General features: G+C 41.2%; 2 protein-coding genes across 3 annotated transcripts in view; one reads left to right on the forward strand and one right to left on the reverse strand.

The window, feature by feature from the left end:
• Positions 1-2,308: 2,308 nt before the first annotated feature.
• HNRNPA1 (heterogeneous nuclear ribonucleoprotein A1) lies at positions 2,309-8,881 on the reverse strand. 2 transcript variants are annotated; one of them, XR_015554932.1, is made up of 12 exons: positions 8,747-8,881; positions 8,076-8,192; positions 7,632-7,778; positions 7,272-7,482; positions 7,081-7,173; positions 6,902-6,994; positions 6,566-6,640; positions 6,206-6,364; positions 5,477-5,632; positions 5,189-5,254; positions 2,703-2,782; positions 2,309-2,453 (listed from the first exon to the last, which is right to left on the reverse strand). XR_015554932.1 is itself a non-coding variant. In XM_004429146.3 (11 exons), the coding sequence occupies exons 1-10, from the start codon at positions 8,759-8,761 to the stop codon at positions 5,199-5,201; spliced, it is 1,122 nt and encodes a 373-aa protein (XP_004429203.1). In that variant the 5' UTR covers positions 8,762-8,881; the 3' UTR covers positions 4,240-4,960; positions 5,189-5,198. The 2 variants fall into 2 exon arrangements, 1 of the variants encoding a protein (XP_004429203.1); XM_004429146.3 differs by lacking the exons at positions 2,309-2,453; positions 2,703-2,782 and adding an exon at positions 4,240-4,960.
• A 516-nt stretch (positions 8,882-9,397) lies between these two features.
• CBX5 (chromobox 5) overlaps positions 9,398-17,702 on the forward strand; it is a 34,020-nt gene continuing 25,715 nt past the window's right edge. Inside the window, exon 1 of the mRNA XM_087442279.1 lies at positions 9,398-9,564. The gene's annotated coding sequence lies outside the window, so the exon portion shown is untranslated. The remainder of the gene's footprint in view (positions 9,565-17,702) is intronic.

Raw genomic sequence — 17,702 nt, forward strand, 5'->3', positions numbered from 1 at the left:
GATTGCTACCAAAGCTGTCTAGACCCTCTGTGCCAAGTCCCTGAGGTCTAGGCCTCTCCTTTCTCAATCTTTGGAGCACAGAGAAGCCGAGAATGCCCACGGGCTTTTTTTTCTGTTCTCCTCCTGCCTACTTCTATAGGACTCCCTTAGCTTGGGTCCTGATGTGGCAGAGTTCTCTCAGAAGACTGAATGAGCTGCTCTTGATTGGAATGAGAGAATTTGATTGGACACCTAAGTTTCAGGGGATTTCACACCCAGGTCTGGGTAAAACCTGCTCCACAGTGGAGTACACTATGCGTTTCAGTAAAATTTTCTCTCTCTGGTTATATTAAGACAGACACTACCCAATTCATGTTTTGGGGCTTTCCTTTTCTAGATCCTTGAGGATCTAGGACCTTTTATTAGTATATATATTTTTTCTTGAAACATAACATGATTAAGTTTCAGAATCCTTCACATCAATCAAAGTCCAATGAAACCTGACACTATACTTGCATCTTGCTTGGAGTTGTGAGGTTCTCAACCTTCCCAGTCACTGAATTACGCAAATTACCTCTTTGGGGTATTTTACTTCTATTTACACTTCTATTCTATTTTACTTGTTTCATTCCAACAGGGAAATCTTACTTCCAAGTTCTGATAGACACCACAGTTGAGAGACATAAAAGCAGACACAAGTGATCAAAGATTCCAAGGCATGGAATCCTCATGCCTTGATTCTAAAAACCATCTCTAACCTAGGTTTAGGGAATAAAAGCAACTTAAAGCTTCCTATTCTAACAGATCTGAAAACAGTCCAGATAACTTGTGAGCTTTGTTTTCTCAAAAAACTGAAAATGTGGGGTCAAATTGTAAAGTTCAGGGCCTGGGGTTAGCTGTTCAGAAACTTGATTAGTTTACCTAACGGACATCAGACACTGGAGGATTTTTTCATTCTAACCAAGTTCACAAAGGTGGTAATTCAGAGGCAAATTTAGACGTTCGTTTATTCAACAAATATTTACTGAGCACCTAAGTTTTAGGTACTGATCTAGGCACTGAAGATAGAGTGAACAGGAGAGACAACGCCCTGCTCTCATGGAGATACACTGTAGTGGGGAAGACCATCATACACACACACCTTGTTTGGTACGTGCCTACCTAAAGCCAAAGGTGGAATATGGTTTTAGAAAGAGCAACCTGGATTATGTGATCCCGAAGTTGCAAGAACTTAACAAGGTAATTATCTTCCTTGAGTCTGTTTCCTCATGTAAGATACATAGAATTTACTAGCAATCTTGTAAAGCATGTAACAAGTACACAGGATAACAGTTTTCCTTCAATGGAAATGCTTTTAGCAAACTCAGGTAGCCTATTTTCCTACCCCTCCAAACCATGATTATGTTAAACAGAAACTAGTAATTTCAAGTCACAAGTGAAGGAGATTCTTAATCAGAACCATGGCAGTAAGCTGACTGACCTATGGATTCACAGACCTCACTCACCCTTTTGCTAGACTGAAAATTAAAGCCAGATGAACTTTTCATGATGGTAGGGGAAAATGTGAGCATTTGCTAAAGGTTTAAATTATTGCTTCTCAACAAATTTTTAGGCTTATTACCTTTGAGAAGCTAAGACTTGCTTCTCTTCCATATTCAGTTCATCTTATCCCTGGCTCGTTTTTTGAAGGCTGAGATAGCTGGCCAATTAAGTACTTGTTTGCCAGAGATCCACTATGCCCCTCCAGAACCTAACAGGTAAGCATAGATAAGCTCTTCTCCTAGCAAAGATTCAACCGAGCTCAAGGCAGCTGTTGGCTTTTACTAGATTTTCCCTTGCCAGGGAAGCTAGAAAAAGGCCACCGTCAACTGGTACAGTTATAACCAGGTTACTTCTACCTGGGTCAAGATTTACTCCCACAGTGAGAGCTAGTTTCTGATTTCACTAAACCATGATGCTGATAGGATCAATTAATGTAGTAATACACAGTATTAAGAACCAGTTCCAACCACCCCATCCTTCCTATTTTGAATTATGGTTTTGTTTAAAGCATTTATATTGTTCCACTTTTCTTTAAACTGTGGGCTTCAAGATGCACTGACTACATACTTACGTAAGGCCTTGCTCCTTTAGATTTAAAAGGATCCAAGGAAGCACTGGTTAAGGAATGAAGGGGAGGAAATTTTGACTCTTAAAAATTCTTCTGGTTTACTAGACATCTGGTATGTCATTAACTCTTATATTTCCCATTCTCAAACTTGAAATGGCAAAAAACAGTTCAAGTTATTTACCATCAATACCATGAACAGCACAAAGAAAACAAGAAACAACCAAGTTAAAAGCATTTTATTTAAAAAGCCCATTCACAAAATTGAATGATTGATTCAAGCTGCAGAGCAGCTAATGACAACTGCATGGCAGTGAAAATAAAGTGCACAGTGGCTCAGATAAAGGTTGTCCTCATAAGGATGTTCCTGCAAAAACAAAAAAAAGGTTACAAGGTACACAAGCAAGTGAAAGATTCTATGATTACATCCATTACATCCATTCTCTTCACTGGGAACCCAGTTGCTTTAATAACTGTTTTTGTTGGCTACAGCTTCCATTAAGACCAGATTATGAGATCTCCCCCCGTTTTTTTTTTGGTTCTGAGGCAGTTTGTTCTTCTCTTTATTTTGGTAATACCAATCACTCTTGCTGACCATTACTTTACAAAAACTTACCTTTTAGCCATGAACTTGGACAGATGAGTTTCTGTTTTTTTTTTAAGACAGTTGATAAGCCTGTAGTGGCAGACTCCTCCCTAGAAAAGTAAACAACCTTTAGTACCAGCTTTTCTCTGAGACCAAGTCCCATCTCAGGCTAAACCTCCCACCCCCACTAATGGTCCACCCACCCTCCCACCACCACTTTGGGGAAGATTCTAATGCATTACTGTGAGCCATTGATTTAAGGAAATGGGTCAAAGGAAGGTAGGAAATAAATCAAAATTAAAGGGCAAAAAGGATTATCACAGTAGAAATAATTAAAATGCTCACTTCCTTCTATTGGGAGCCACCAAGACTAGGGTGTCAATTTAAAACAATTCATCTCCAGAAAAACCAAGTTCAGCTTAACTGGACTAGTTTTGGCTCAACATATTAAGGAAAATATAACAGAAAACTGGATTTTAGATAGCTATATGGATGTAAGTAAAATCTGTTCTTACCTACCAGCATAGCAATAAAACCTTTCCTCCTGGTTCTGACTGCTAGTCCTAAGAGTCAGGTGTGCCTTACTCTCGTCTGCCTCCTTCCTTGCGATGGTCACTGAAACTTCACTCCCTCCTAGCTTTCATGGAGCGTGCGTGGCCTGCCCCTGGCTTATCTGTACTCCACATACCACAAGTGTCTACTCTCAGCTGCAGAGTGTCTGAGCTCGGAGCCATTCGCGCTATACTTGCTAGCAGTTCCTAGTAGCTGAACATCTCTCCTGGATCTTTAAAGGCATTGTCACGAATCCTGAGGTATCTGCAAACTCCCTCAATAGTTAAGGTTCCACCTGCCATTGCAAACTCAGCCAATATCAAACCCATGGCACTATCATCCATGCTTCCCCACCCACCTCCGCCTCCCACCCACCTCCACCCACCCTCCTCCCCAAACTTCCAAGTAACACACCCATGGGATGGAATACACAGTCCTAGTGATAAACAATCTCTATGCTGCTAGGTACATTGTTACTGAAATTGAGGGTACCAAAGGGAGGGCTCAAAAGGACCTATATACAAATAACAATGATTGGATATTATGTAACTGTAAAGGTTTAGAAATCATTTTCTATACAATTAACATTTTGGATGGTTGTGTGATCTTATGTCATATTTAAAGGAAAACTGCAGTTAGCATCAATGTTAAGTACATAATATGGTTCCTCACCATCTCCATAATTTTAATCTCCAAATAGCTAACTACTGTGGTTAATTTATAAACCTCTATCAAGACCCACCCAACCACAAAGTAAAACTGCAGTTTTCCTTTAATGTAAGCCTGTTTTAGTGTTAAGAATAAGATATTCTTACTGGTGCTGGTCAGTTTAAAAAGGTCTCCCAAACACTTCTAATCTGTGGACTGATGGGGTGGCATTAGCCAGCAGCTGGTTTCTATTCTCTGGCAGAGTTTTGAACTTGAATTGTGATAGAAGCAGTCAACATGATCAGGGGTAGTGGGCAGGGAAAGTCCAAAGCTCTGCCAGTCCCAAATCCATACAGTTGTCATTCCATTCAAGAGGATATTAAATCGTTTATTGATTACACATGATAATGGATGATACACAAGCTTCATTCCCATCTATAATTTTATCGGATACCATAATTCAATTTAGATATATTGCATAGGATGTGCCAACAATCATATTAATAACCAAATAAACTCCACGACTTTGCTTGGGTGACCCTTTTAACAGTGAACTCCAGGTCACAACACAGTAACTGTCAGTTCAACTACACCAAGGTTTCTGAAGACAATGGCTTCTGTGCCCAAGCAGGTTATAAATAAATTTCGAATGGAACCTGGCATCACCCTGAAGGAATTCTAACTTCACACTGTTGGGGTAGTTTACCAAGATGGCTTCAGAGTAGACTAACTTTACACAGCACATTTAAAAAAAGACACATTTATTCAGCGTCATGATCAGACTATTACATTTAGCAATCAACAGCATGGGTGCAAAAAAAAAAAAAAAAAAAAAATCTACATTAAAACCCTTTGTTGGAATGCTTTACACTTTCCACAGAACAGAAACTAAAATAACCTGTTATACAATTAGTCACAAATACAGTCCTCGAGTTTTTTGCCCATACACATGAGTATTGTCTAAAACATGTCTTCTTTGTAGCAGCTAGGCCCTGCCACCACTGTGCTTGGCTGAGTTCACAAATCTGTTGTAACCTGTAGCTTCCCTGTCACTTCTCTGGCTCTCCTCTCCTGCTAAGCTTTGTTTCCTGTTGAACAATATGGAATAAAGTTGTTAATCTAAACATATTAAGACTCAAAGCTACAATCCAATATCAAGTTTTGTTTCCCACAAATTTTGCTGATCTGAACATTAACTTAAGATCCACAATTTTACTGCAATTAACGTTAACTACGTTGCACTGCTCAGCTACATTAGGGTTACTGGGTTCATTAAATTATAAAAATTAAGTCAAAACAAAAAGGTGCTTACTTACCTGGCAGTAATTAAAACCTTCTGCCACTGCCATAGCTACTGCTGCTGCTGGAACCGCCATAGCCACCTAATAATGAAATTTGTTAATAGTAATAGTAATGCTTTCATATTTGGGGCAATAAAAAACTAGAATTCAGGAGTCTGAGCTCATATGATTTTTCCAACTTGACTGCAAGTTACCAGTCACTTAAGTTTTATAAGGTTTTAAATTGTTAGGTTTTTACTGTCTACACATACATCACCTAAAGATTTAACGCACTCCTTTATCAGTACTACATATATACTATACCTTGGTTTCGTGGTTTGGCAAAGTATTGGCCTCCACCACCATAGGGGCCAGAGCTTCTGCCTCCAAAATTTCCTCCTTTCATGGGTCCAAAATTTGAAGATTGATTGTTGTAATTGCCAAAATCATTGTAGCCTCCGCTACCTCCAAAATTGCTTCCTAGGAATGGAAAGAGGGTCTTTATCTGTTACTTGGGGTAGCTGATAGTTCTGACTTCTATTCATTGTTCAGAGTGAAAAAAGTTGCATGATCTGCCTGCCTTCCTCCCAAACTCTGGTGGGTCCAATGATTATCTCTGTATTTCATCCTTTCTGGGCAAGGCATTCAGTTGAATAATCCAGTAGTTTAAAAATTTACCCAACTCACCATGGCATAACACAGAGCATCTTCTCTAGCCATGAAGGCCTTTACCCGTTCAGGGACATTGCAAACGCAGGCTGGATACATCAACTAAGTGCCTAAGGTCCCAAAGGAATTAAGATACTAACTAAATCCTGCTAGAAGCTAATCTAATTCCAATTCAAGACACCACTATCCACTTACCCATCTATTTGGGAGTGAGGCGGCCCCAGCTTAAAGCTAGGAGGAGGTAGCATTAGCAAGCCCATTAAAAAAGAATACCATGCAGCGCACCACATTAATGCTTTAAGAGCACCAAATCCCCACATGAGCATCAACTCCAAGAGGCTAATCTAGCTACTGCACCAAGTACTTGGATCACTCGATACCTACCACTACCACCGCCAAAGCCGCCTCCGCCTCCTCCGTTGTTATAGCTGTCATAGCTGCCACTCCCGCCATAGCCACTGCCCTGGTTTCCATAACCCTGTCCACCACTTCCATAGCCTCTGCTTCCTCCAGAGTAACCAGGGCCGCCTCCTCCATAACCACCTACAAGAATACAATTCTTCTCAATAAGACAAAAGTATTCAACAATCAAAACCTGTGCAAGCGTAATGGCTAAAAGCCTGCTCACAGCATGCTGTTATGGTCAGAGCTGAGCTTGTCATGCACTAAAATTTTAGTCTCTACTAACCTATTCTAAAGGTTGTCAAAATATTTACCCCCTGTGTATTCCTTGAGAAAACTTACCATCATTACCAAATCCATTATAGCCATCCCCACTGCCACCATATCCACCACCACCACGGCTGCCGCCAAAGCCACCTGGAATAAAGCAGTGTTTTAAACCAGGTTTGAAGTTTACGGATTGCATACAAATCACACTCTTCTAAGTCTTAAATTTCCATACCAAAAATTTTAACTTCTTGTTACGAAGCCAGAACTACATTTGGATAAACTGTAACTTTGAAAACGTGGGCTAGTAGTTACATCTACCACAGGTTGCAAAAAGGACAAGTTACCTGGGGGTAATTAAATCACAAGCTTACTATTAATTCTTAGTAGTAAACCATTAACCACACATACCTCGACCACTGAAGTTTCCTCCACGACCAAAGTTGTCATTCCCACCAAAACCACCTCCACGACCACCACCAAAGTTTCCAGAACCACTTCGACCTTGAGAGAGAAGTTTTAAGTGTTAAACCACGCAGGTTGGAATTATCCAAAGTGATCTTTAAGGTTTAATTAAGCAAAAAACCCACCTCTTTGGCTGGATGAAGCACTAGCCATCTCCTGCTTAGATAGGGCTTTCCGTACTTCACAGTTGTGGCCATTCACAGTATGGTATTTCTGAACTAAAAAAATGTCAAAGATAAAGAGAACATGATCTCACCGTTTGGAATACAACATGGACTTCAGAACCCTTAGCAAGTGCCCATCGTCTGATACTTACTGACAATCTTGTCTACAGAGTCATGGTCATCAAAAGTTACAAAAGCAAAGCCTCTCTTCTTGCCACTGCCTCTGTCAGTCATGATTTCAATCACTTCAATTTTCCCATACTGTTCAAAATAATCTCTTAGATGATGTTCTTCAGTGTCTTCTTTAATGCCACCAACAAATATCTTTTTCACAGTTAAGTGGGCACCAGGTCTTTGAGAATCCTAACATGAAAAACCCCATTAAGTTGTTTATTTTGGCGAAATCTAGCCCAAAATCAAGAATACTAAAAACCCTGTAACACCCACAAATGTGACGTCTACCTAGTGGCACACTTCTAAATGACTAATGGAAGGAAAAAAATATCACTTACCTCTCTTGAGACTGCCCTCTTTGGTTCCACAACTCTCCCATCCACCTTGTGCGGCCTTGCGTTCATGGCTGCATCCACCTCCTCCACAGTGGCGTACGTGACAAAGCCAAAGCCTCTGGAGCGCTTGGTGTTGGGATCTCGCATTACCTGAGATGTCAATTGATTTAATACATAGTAAGACTCCAAAACCTACAATCATTTCTAGCTTGAGTAACGTTAATAGGAGGCTCTATGCAAAGCTCTTCAGTTTCCCACTACACGCCTCGGGTAAATCCATTGAAAATGAGCTTTTAAACTATTTAACAAAGCCCCACCTTCCCTTGCCAAGCTGTTTCTAACTCGAATCCTGCCACCAATCTTCACAAGCAGTCGGACAGGAACCATAGCAAGATAAGCCAAGAAAATCAACTGGTTCTATCGCCTTTTGCCTCTTCCAAGTCTTACCACACAGTCCGTGAGCGTTCCCCATTGCTCAAAATGGCTCCTGAGACTCTCGTCGGTTGTTTCAAAGCTCAAACCTCCGATGAAGAGCTTCCGCAGCTGTTCGGGCTCTTTAGGAGACTAGGAGCAGGGGAAAAAAGCGTTAACTGGGCTATAGTGCGAAACACCTTCCACTTGAGAGAAGCAAAACTAGACAGCAACCTACGGAGCACTTATTGTTCCCTAGGGCCGCAGCAGGCCACGTGCTTCCCCCCATCAGGGGAGGCGTTATGTTCCGGGCTGGGAGGGCTGGGGAGCCGCGAGCGCATGCGTCGCCACTCTCCCTCCGACGCACGCGCAACAAAAGGACCCGGAGGGCTCGGTACGTGCCAGTACGGGACGGTAGCTGCTCCTCAAGAAACTCGCCCACCGAGACAAGGGGAAAAATAGATCGAATGTGCCAAAGAGTTTTGCCAGGAAGAACGAGCCCGGCGTGGTAGCTAAGGGTTGCAAGACGACGGCCTCATGGCGACGACGAGGACAAAATGGCGACCTGAACTTTGGGAGGAGTAGGCCCTGGCAGCGATCGAAGAACTACCGAATGGGCTGGTACAAGCAGCCAAACCAGGCCGCGTCCTACCGAACTCAGGGGAGGGCGAAGAAGAGATTGAAGTTGGAGAGAGCGTCTTACTCACCTCTGACTTAGACATGACTACAGTGGGACAGGAGACCTTAACGATGCTTCCTCAGCGGCGTCCACAAGCAGAAAGGAGTAACCTACTAAACGTATCTGCCAGCCTACCTTCGGCCTCGCTTTTTTATCCCGCCTCCTCGGTGTCGGCATTGGTAGACTCCGCCCCTGCGTAGCTCTGATTGGTTATTTGAAACAGCTTCCCCCTACTATTGGTCTGTGGTGCCGCACTGCTGTATAACGTCATCCGTTTGGGCGTTCTACGCAGTCTCCACCCCTTGGGGGCCATTGGTTCCCGACTAATATTATTCTTAACCAGACTGATTGGCTAGCCAATCAATCATTCATATTTTAATACACGTAAGCTATGTAAATAACTTTAATCTTCCACGCCCCGGATATTATAGTCAACCCACGGAGCAATGTATGATTAATACTATGTATTGGAAAAGTAGTTAGCATGTGACAATTTTTTTTCTTTTGCAAAGATCGCCTGCTGAGCGCATGTGTAGTAAAATGGCGAGTTTACGCAGGCGCATTAAGAAGTTCCCCCTGGCGCTTGGAACACGTGAAATGGCGGGCGGGAGACAGCGGCGGACCTACAGCGCCTGCGTAGTGGCGGGAGTTGTGCTCCGTTTTGCGCAGGCGTAATGGGCGGAGAAAGGGTCCGGTTCCAGGATTGGTCGCGCAGGCGCAGGGAAGGATCCGTTTTGGCGGGCGGTTGGCGTTGCGCAGAAGGCGGCGGCAGCAGTGGCTTGTGGTCCGGCCTCACCACAGAGGAACGGGGAAGACGTTAGCGTGAGTGATCGGTCTCCATCCCGGGTAAGTGGCTGACAGCCTTGCCTAGCCATACGAGGTCTTGAACCGACTCCAGTTGGGCCCGTTATTGTGTGAAATGAATGGACTGTAGGGTGGGGGCCAGTGAAAGGGGAGCGGTGGGTCCGGCCAGCCAATGGAAGAAGAGGGGCGGGATGTTTTAGCCGCATAGGTTCTGTGGAGCTTTGCATCCGAGGCGTTTGACTGGCGAGTGTATAGACCAATTGGGTCTGCCTGTAGCCGCTGACTGCGCGGTCCTTGGGCCATCGGAATGTGGGAGGCGGGTTTTCTCCTCCTGAGCAGCGTGTCTCCGAGCCAATGAGCACGCAGCGCGCGGTAGGTTGGGCTCCTACGAGAGGCCGCCGTGTGACTCCAATGGGGAACGCGGGAGTCGGGCGGGTAAATGGATGGACCGGTTCTGGAGCCATTAGGCGGTCAGCCTCCGGAAGGCGCTCGCGCAGGTCGTCCAATGAGCGCTCCAGAAGAGGGAGGTCTTAGATTTGGGGTAGTGGGAAGGGGATTCAATGCCCGTGATGGCGCGTCGGGGTGGGTATTTCATCCACAATGACTTCTCTCTAACAAAGCCCATGGGCCTCCATCCCCAAACCTCCCTGGTCCGGAAGCTCTAAGTTTGTTCCCGTGTGTCTCGATTTCGGCATTTTTTCCCCACATCGGTGCATCCCACCGTCCACCACTTTATAGGTTTTAGGGAGAGCAAGGGAGGTTTTTTGACTTTAGGAACTCGCTTCTCTAGGAAGACTGACTTGAAATGTTAAAATGAAGAGGATAAATCTTTATGTATTCTCGTGGAAAGGCGCCCGAAGAAATTCTGCATCATAATAATGCATATTTCCACGGACAAATCGATATTTGTAAATCCGTAGAAAAAGTTTTGGAAAGCTACATGCCAGAGTGTGTTACCTCTAGGGATAAAATGGGATCGAGGCAGGTGGGATCTATAATGCTTAAATCCTCGCAGGGATAATAATTTGAGACTAAAGTTAAGTTAAAAGGTCAGTTTTTGTGTTTCCAGTCATAATCACGTACTTCTCGCCACCCATTTTCTCCTTACACCTCGAAAGAGAGCTGTTTTTCCCTTTAGGTGATTCTCGGTATAAAAATATAAATTTAAAAAGGTAACTTTTTTTTGAGTGCTTAGTACCTGCTAGGCCTCATGCTCAGCACTTTACAAGCATTTTCCTTGTCCCCACTGCCTTTATCTTAGCCTCTGAGGAACTTTTCCCCCCTTATGTCTCTTTCTTTGCATCGTTAAAGATTCTCTAAGCCCTTCTTTCTGCTGCTCCTTTGAGGATGTCTGAATTTGGATAAGAAGGAAGTTGCTTAAGGAGAGTGATGACATTTAGGGTGTTGGGAACAGGAGGTCTCATTTATCACCTGGATTATTTATTGCCTTTTGATTGTATTTCCTTCAGTGTTTATTTTACATGCAGTCCATCTCCTGTTGGTAATGTCCATTCTGCTTATTCCAAGATGTTTTCATAAAATATAAAAATTTTTATTACATATTGGCTGTATTAGAGTCTGTACTGCTCCATTGTTCGTTGATTTATTTAGGGTCAAAGGAGAAAAATTTAAATACTGTAATAAGTTCAACTACATATGGAGTACACTTATGCTTAGAGTTTTCTGACATTGTACAAAAGAAAGATGATCTTAGTTGAGCTTGTAATGAACAGAGGAGAGATTTCCACGTTCTCTGGCACTTGCAAAGGACCTATTTCATATTTGGTTATAAACTATTTGTAGGTATGCTAATAATGCAGCTGCTTAGCTTATAAGAACTGAAGAGACACAAGTTAAGGCTATTTGTCTCTTAGGTTTGAAAGGAATACAATCTTGATGTACGACAAGGTTTATCAACCTCATCACTATTGACATTTTGAGCTGGATAAATGCATCTCACCTCTCCACACCCCGATTTATGACAATCAGAATGTCTTCAGACATTGCCAGATGTCCTGGGGTGGGTGCGTGGGGTGTGTGCAAAATCTCCCCCAGTTGAAAACCATTGATCTAAAATGACAGATACTAGAGTTGGTTATCTCATCAAAATCTTTTATTTTACTAATTAGAAATTAGAGGAAGAAGATGGTTGAAGTGTTTATGTTTTTAGGAAGTGGCCTATGGTTAATGGATCACTAAATCCTAATGATTATCTCTTCGGCTATACAGTGATAATTGTTTCATTGGATAAAAGGAAAATTTCATCAAGATTTTTACCATTCCTTGCAATTTAAACATGATTGCATCTTGTGTTCATTTGGCTTCCTAAAATAATGGCCAATATGTTTTTGAAGAAGGTAGACTTTGCTTCTGATGCTTCTTACGTTTTCACCTGATTTAAGTCTCTTTCCTTTACTGGAATTCTTTTGGATCAGTGTCTCAAACTTTTTTGACCTTGACCCTCAGCAAGAAATACACATTTTATACTGAACCTGTACTCACATTGAAACAATGTATACACTATACAAATATGTATATAAATATAAATGTGCAAAGCACTCTGGTATTTCCTCATCTATAGGACACTATTTCATTTTCTTAAAAACATAGATCAGTTTCTGCTGAAATGATTTCACAGCTGTGTACAGACCCACAGTTTGGGGAAAAAAGAAAAACAAGCGATCTGAAGAATAGGTAACCAAATCATGCCATCTAGATGTCTCTGTGAGTCAATTCTTCTCATCTCTAGCCCCAGCAACTTGGATTTATAAACAAATTAATCAATGACCCCTTTTTGATATTTTTAATGTATACTTTAATTTGAAAGATTTCAGGATTTGAACATAGACTTCTTGGTTTACTGTGCTGTACAAGTAAAGATTGTTTTATTGTGAATTCTCTTGCAGTGTCATAGCTAATAGGTCTGATGAACATTTCTCTCTGGTGGGGAAATTTTAGTGGGTGATTTTTCATTGACATTCTGAGATTATCACATTGAAAATCCTAACTTTAGACTTTTATTTCTTGCCTTTGAAGACAGGTTTGGTTGTTAACTTGTACCACTCCGTTAACAAGACAAAATGTTGAGTCCTTGTTAGAAAAATTAAATTTTGAGCACTTGTGCTTATAACTTAGAGGCATAATATTGCAACCAAACCAAAAAAGGACATTGTTCACTAAAAGGGAAAATAATACATCTTCACTGGTCTGTCTGAAAACCAATAAATAGGAAACTTTTATCTGGGTTGTAGGTGACCAGGATGATGATTGGGGAAAGAGAAAGAAAGAACATACCTCTGAAGTGACTGGATTTTTATGTCTAGGAAAGTTCTGGTGATTTTCAGAGCCTTTGACAGTAGCTCTAGAAAAGAGAGGAAGGTACCCAGGGTACATAGGTTTCTGATGAAGACTAGTAGTTTTGCTTTTTATTGAGGTATTTATTTAACCACATAGTATGATTTACATATCTTATTGGAATAGCCCATTTAACAACCCCTGGTAAAGCATTTGTTTCTTTTTTTGTTCTTTTACTTGGTCTATTTTTATTTCCATTCACCTTACATGAAATTGGGCCTAAAGCTCTGTGCTGTGGATATTGATTTTAAATGTAATAAATTACAGTGCAAGATATCACTGGTAACTCACTCAGTATGGCTGCCCTTAACACATTGTTATTCATGAACTTTGACTCTGGGCAGTTATCTTTTTTGCCTGACATAAACTTTGATTTTCCTTCTCTCCTTATGGAGGATGGCTTTAGCTGATCATTGTACTAATGGGAAGGAGTCCAGGTCATCCTGAGAAGAGCTGGCTTGTGTGGAGTCCAAGACACAGATTTGTTGGATTTCTGTAAGCCACTCGGAGCCACATATTCATTTCTGATGACAACTTTACACTTGTGTTGGCAGAACACCCACAGTGACAACTGTTGCCTATGTTTAGTCTGTCCAGGAGCTCTACCAGCTAGCATGTTTGGGGAAAAACCTACACTGTTCTTGTTAGCAGCTATGTAAATATTAGACCTTTCTGAGTTTGTCTTCTCAGATCTGCCAATATTTTTGGGTAAATTGCATCCTGTGATTGCCTCAATTTACTCTTTGGAATGAGAGAATAAAGGTTTTGAGCGTTCTTTGGGTCACTTGAAGCACAATTCTTTTTAGGTCAGTAATTGGTTTTATATATGTCCAATTTATGATTTTTAGAATTTTATTTCCTCTATGTATTAGTTTCTCATGGCTGCTGTAACAAATTGCCACAAACTTGGTGGCTTCAAACAATAGGAATTTATTCTCTCCCAGTTCTGGAGACCAGAAGTCTGCAATCAAGTTGTTGAGCCCCCTTTGGAGGCCCTAGGGGAGAGTCTTTTTCTTGCCTCTTTCAGCTTCTGGTCGTTGTCAGCATTCCTAGGCTTGTGACCTCATCTCTCCCTGCTCTGTCTTCTCATTGTCATCTCCTGTATATCTGTCTCAGAACTCTTGCCTCTCTTATAAGGATACATGTGAAGCATTTAAGGTCCACCTGGATAATCCAGGATAAATTTCTCCTTTCACATCTTTTAATCACATCTTTTGTCATATAAGGGATTATTCATAGGTTAGAGGAATTAGGACATGGATATCTGGGGGTGGGGGGCAGGGCATCATTCAGACCATTACACCCTGGTTCTCTAACCCCTATCCAAATAAATTTTACTTAATTCACAAAAGAAAAGGTTATTTTTAAAAATGAGAGGCAAATAACAAAAGGCTCAGGAAACCTGGGTTCTCTTCCCACTTCTGCTCTTAACTAGTGATATAACCTTGGGTGAGCCATTTGCCCTCTTTGGTCCTTAGTTTCTTCATCTTACGTGAGAGGACTTAGATACATGATAGCTAATAGCCCTCTAGACCTAAGACTTTTATGAAGTGACTCCAAAATTATCTTGGAGTTTATTTATGCAGTCGATAATTTTAAATGCAAATTAGGAACTCGTAATGTTTTGGGCCAGTGGAGTCCTGTGGTGGTCTTGCCTAGGACTTGAGGGGTAGAAGACTGAGTTGTTGGCTGGTTGTCAACTCCTTGGGGTATTAATACAAGATAACAAATCTGTACTTGTTAATTGTGTGTAATTTTCTAAAAAGAGTGTAGTGCACTAGCTGGGCCATTTTTCACTCTTATCCTTATGAGGCTGTGGACTGTGTAGTCTGGATTTCCTTTCCAGTAAGAGTGGTTCGTCAAAATTAAACACTGACAGATTTTTCTACCTGAAACTAGGTCACGGACCTAGTTTTAAAAATTTTCACACGCAGTTTTATTCTTCAGACTTACTGAGTGCCTTTTCTATTGTGCTTCATTGCTAGGAAGGACACTAGAAAGCATGAGATTGAGATGGTGTTGTTGAAAGGACTATTTCAAGATCAAGTTTTATAACACACTCTCAGTGTTTATTTCTTCCATGGAGAGGAGGAACTAAATTGAATTCAAGTATTTCTCTGATCATAATCTACATTTCTTAGAATAAAGCAAGTTCCTATCTGAGCCAGTGGGCATAATTATGTCGGAACAAAATGCCCTGTGCTAAAGAGGTCGACCAACAGGCTGGGAAATCTATCTTAAGTTTAGTTTTTGAGACAAATCCTTGAACTCCACGTGCCTTGTTTCTCAGCCCTAAATCAGTAAGACTCACTTACCTCACAGGGAGTTGTGGAGGGTAATATGCTGCTAATTTGTTCAGTATTTCACAACAGTAAATTATATCTAAGGATCTGATAAAACATAGGCAAACCTCATTTATATGAGTAGTTGGAGACAAGCATAGATAAAACTTACAGATAGTTCAGAAAATTCATTAAAGTTATTTTTAACTTCCTCTATCATCAAACATTTTACCTTCTGTTTTCTGTATATTTTCCAAACTGTTTTCTTGTTCTTTTTCCATAAGAGATATGAAGTAGGTAGGGCAAATAGCTAACAGCATGTTAGATGATAAAGGGATCAATTCATCAAGAGCACACACAATCCTAAATTTTACACAACTAGTTATAAAGCTTCAAAATACATGGAAGAAAAAACGATAAAACTGAAATACATCTGCAGTTATATTAAACAACATACTTCTAAGTAACCCATGGATCAAAAAAGAGATCACAAAGAAAATTAGAAAATATTTTGAACTGGATAAAAATGATAACATGACAGATCAAAATTTGTAGGATATAACTAAGGCAGTGCTTAGAGGGAATTTTATAGTATTGAATACTTCATTAAAACATCAGAAAGGTCTAAAGTCAGTGATCTACATTTCTATCTTAAGAACTTAGAAGAAGAGCAAATTAAACCCAAAGTAAGCAGAAGAAAGGAAATAGTAAAGATAAAAGCAATAGTTGATGAAGTATAAAACAAAACAGTAGAGAAAATCAATGAAACTGAAAGTTGAATTTTTTGACATCAATAAAATTGATAAACCAAGCAAGTCTGATCAGGGCAAAAAAGAAGACACTAACATGAAGAATAAGAGAAGGGATATCATGGGGCTGGCCAGTGGCGTAGCGGTTAAGTGCGCGCCCTCTGCTGTGGTGGCCCGGGCTTCGGATCACGGGTGCGCACCAATGCACCGCTTGTCAAGCCATGCTGTGGCGCTGTCCCACATAAAGTGGAGGAAGATGGGCACGGATGTTAGGTCAGGGCCAGTCTTCCTCAGCAAAAAGAGGAGGATTGGCGACAGATGTTAGCCCAGGGCTAATCTTCCTCATGAAAAAAAAAGAGAAGGGATATCACTACTGATTCTACAGACATTAAAAAGGTAATAAAGGAATATGAGGAACAACTATGCCAGTACATTCAGTGTTTTAGATGAAATGAATCACTTCCTTGAAAGACAAACTACCAAAGCTCACTTCAGAAGAAATACAGAATCTCACTAGTGCTATATCTATTAAGAAAATGGAATTTGTAGTTGAAAACCTTCCCACAAAGAAAACTCCAGGCCCAGATGGCTTCACTGGTGAATTTTGCCAAACCTTTAAGGAGGATACAATGTCAATTCTAGACAAACTCTTCCGAAAAATAGAAGAGGAGGGAACACTTACCAAATCATGTTATTTTTAACTTTATCTCCTATCAGACATTTAACTTCTGTTTGCTTTACTTTTTTTTTTCTTGGGGGGGTGAGGAAGACCGGCCCTGGGCTAACATCCGTGCCCATCTTCCTCTACTTTATATGGGACGCCACCATAGCATGGCTTGATGAGCGGCGCATCAGTGCGTGCCTGGGACCCGAACCAGCGCACCCTGGGCCGCCAAAGCAGAGCGCGCGCGCTTAACCGCTGCACCACCGGGCCGGCCCCCTGTTTGCTTTACATTTTTAAAAGTGTTTTCTAGTTTTTCTTCTTCCTATATCAGACCTATGAGATGAGTAGGGCAAATAACTTAACACCCTTCAGGTTAAGTGAACTGTCCACTTTGACCTTTGAATGATCTAGTTGGGATAGGACCCACATCTCCTTATTCCTAGTCCTGATCTTGCCACTCTTAACAAGTTACCCCTTAGTAGCTTTTTTGTAACAGCCTTTGGAGAGGATGCTAACCAGTGCTGACTTAACCAAGGAGGAATTGTTAAAACCTCAGCCCTTAAGTTGAAGACTGGGCCAGATTCAGTGCCCATGCAATGCTTGACACTTACTAGGCCCTTGATAAATATCCCATAACCAACCAACAGTTTTAGAGCAAGGATCAGAATTACTATATTAATCATTCCTTTGGCATAGAATTTGAGTTGGGATTGTAGTTGGAAACCGGACAAAGAGAGAGTCAGAAACATCTTATTTGGCTTAAGTAACACATCAGAGCGCTTAGTGGAAGAGCTGGGTGGTCTGAAATTGGCCATCCCTTTAGCCGTTTGTCTGATGGTGCCCTTTTTTTGCATTTAACTATCAATATATCTGAAGTGTAGAGCACACTTTTATGATATTGTGGCATAGTAACTCACACTTAAATGTCAATAGAGACACTTGCAAAGACCTACAAGGTTCAATAATTTCTGGTGGGGTTTGTTTCTCCTGTCATCACCCATTATGTATTTTTTTACAGCTTTTAAATTGCCACAGAGAGAAATTGGTCAGGATCATAATAGATGGCCAAGGAGCTGCCAAGGATACCGTTATACAAGATGGGAAAAAGTTCAATACTGGCTTGATTTTATT

This window comes from Ceratotherium simum, chromosome 17 (genome assembly GCF_057802395.1).
Source record: "Ceratotherium simum simum isolate JZ-2026a chromosome 17, ASM5780239v1, whole genome shotgun sequence".
NCBI lineage: Eukaryota > Metazoa > Chordata > Mammalia > Perissodactyla > Rhinocerotidae > Ceratotherium > Ceratotherium simum.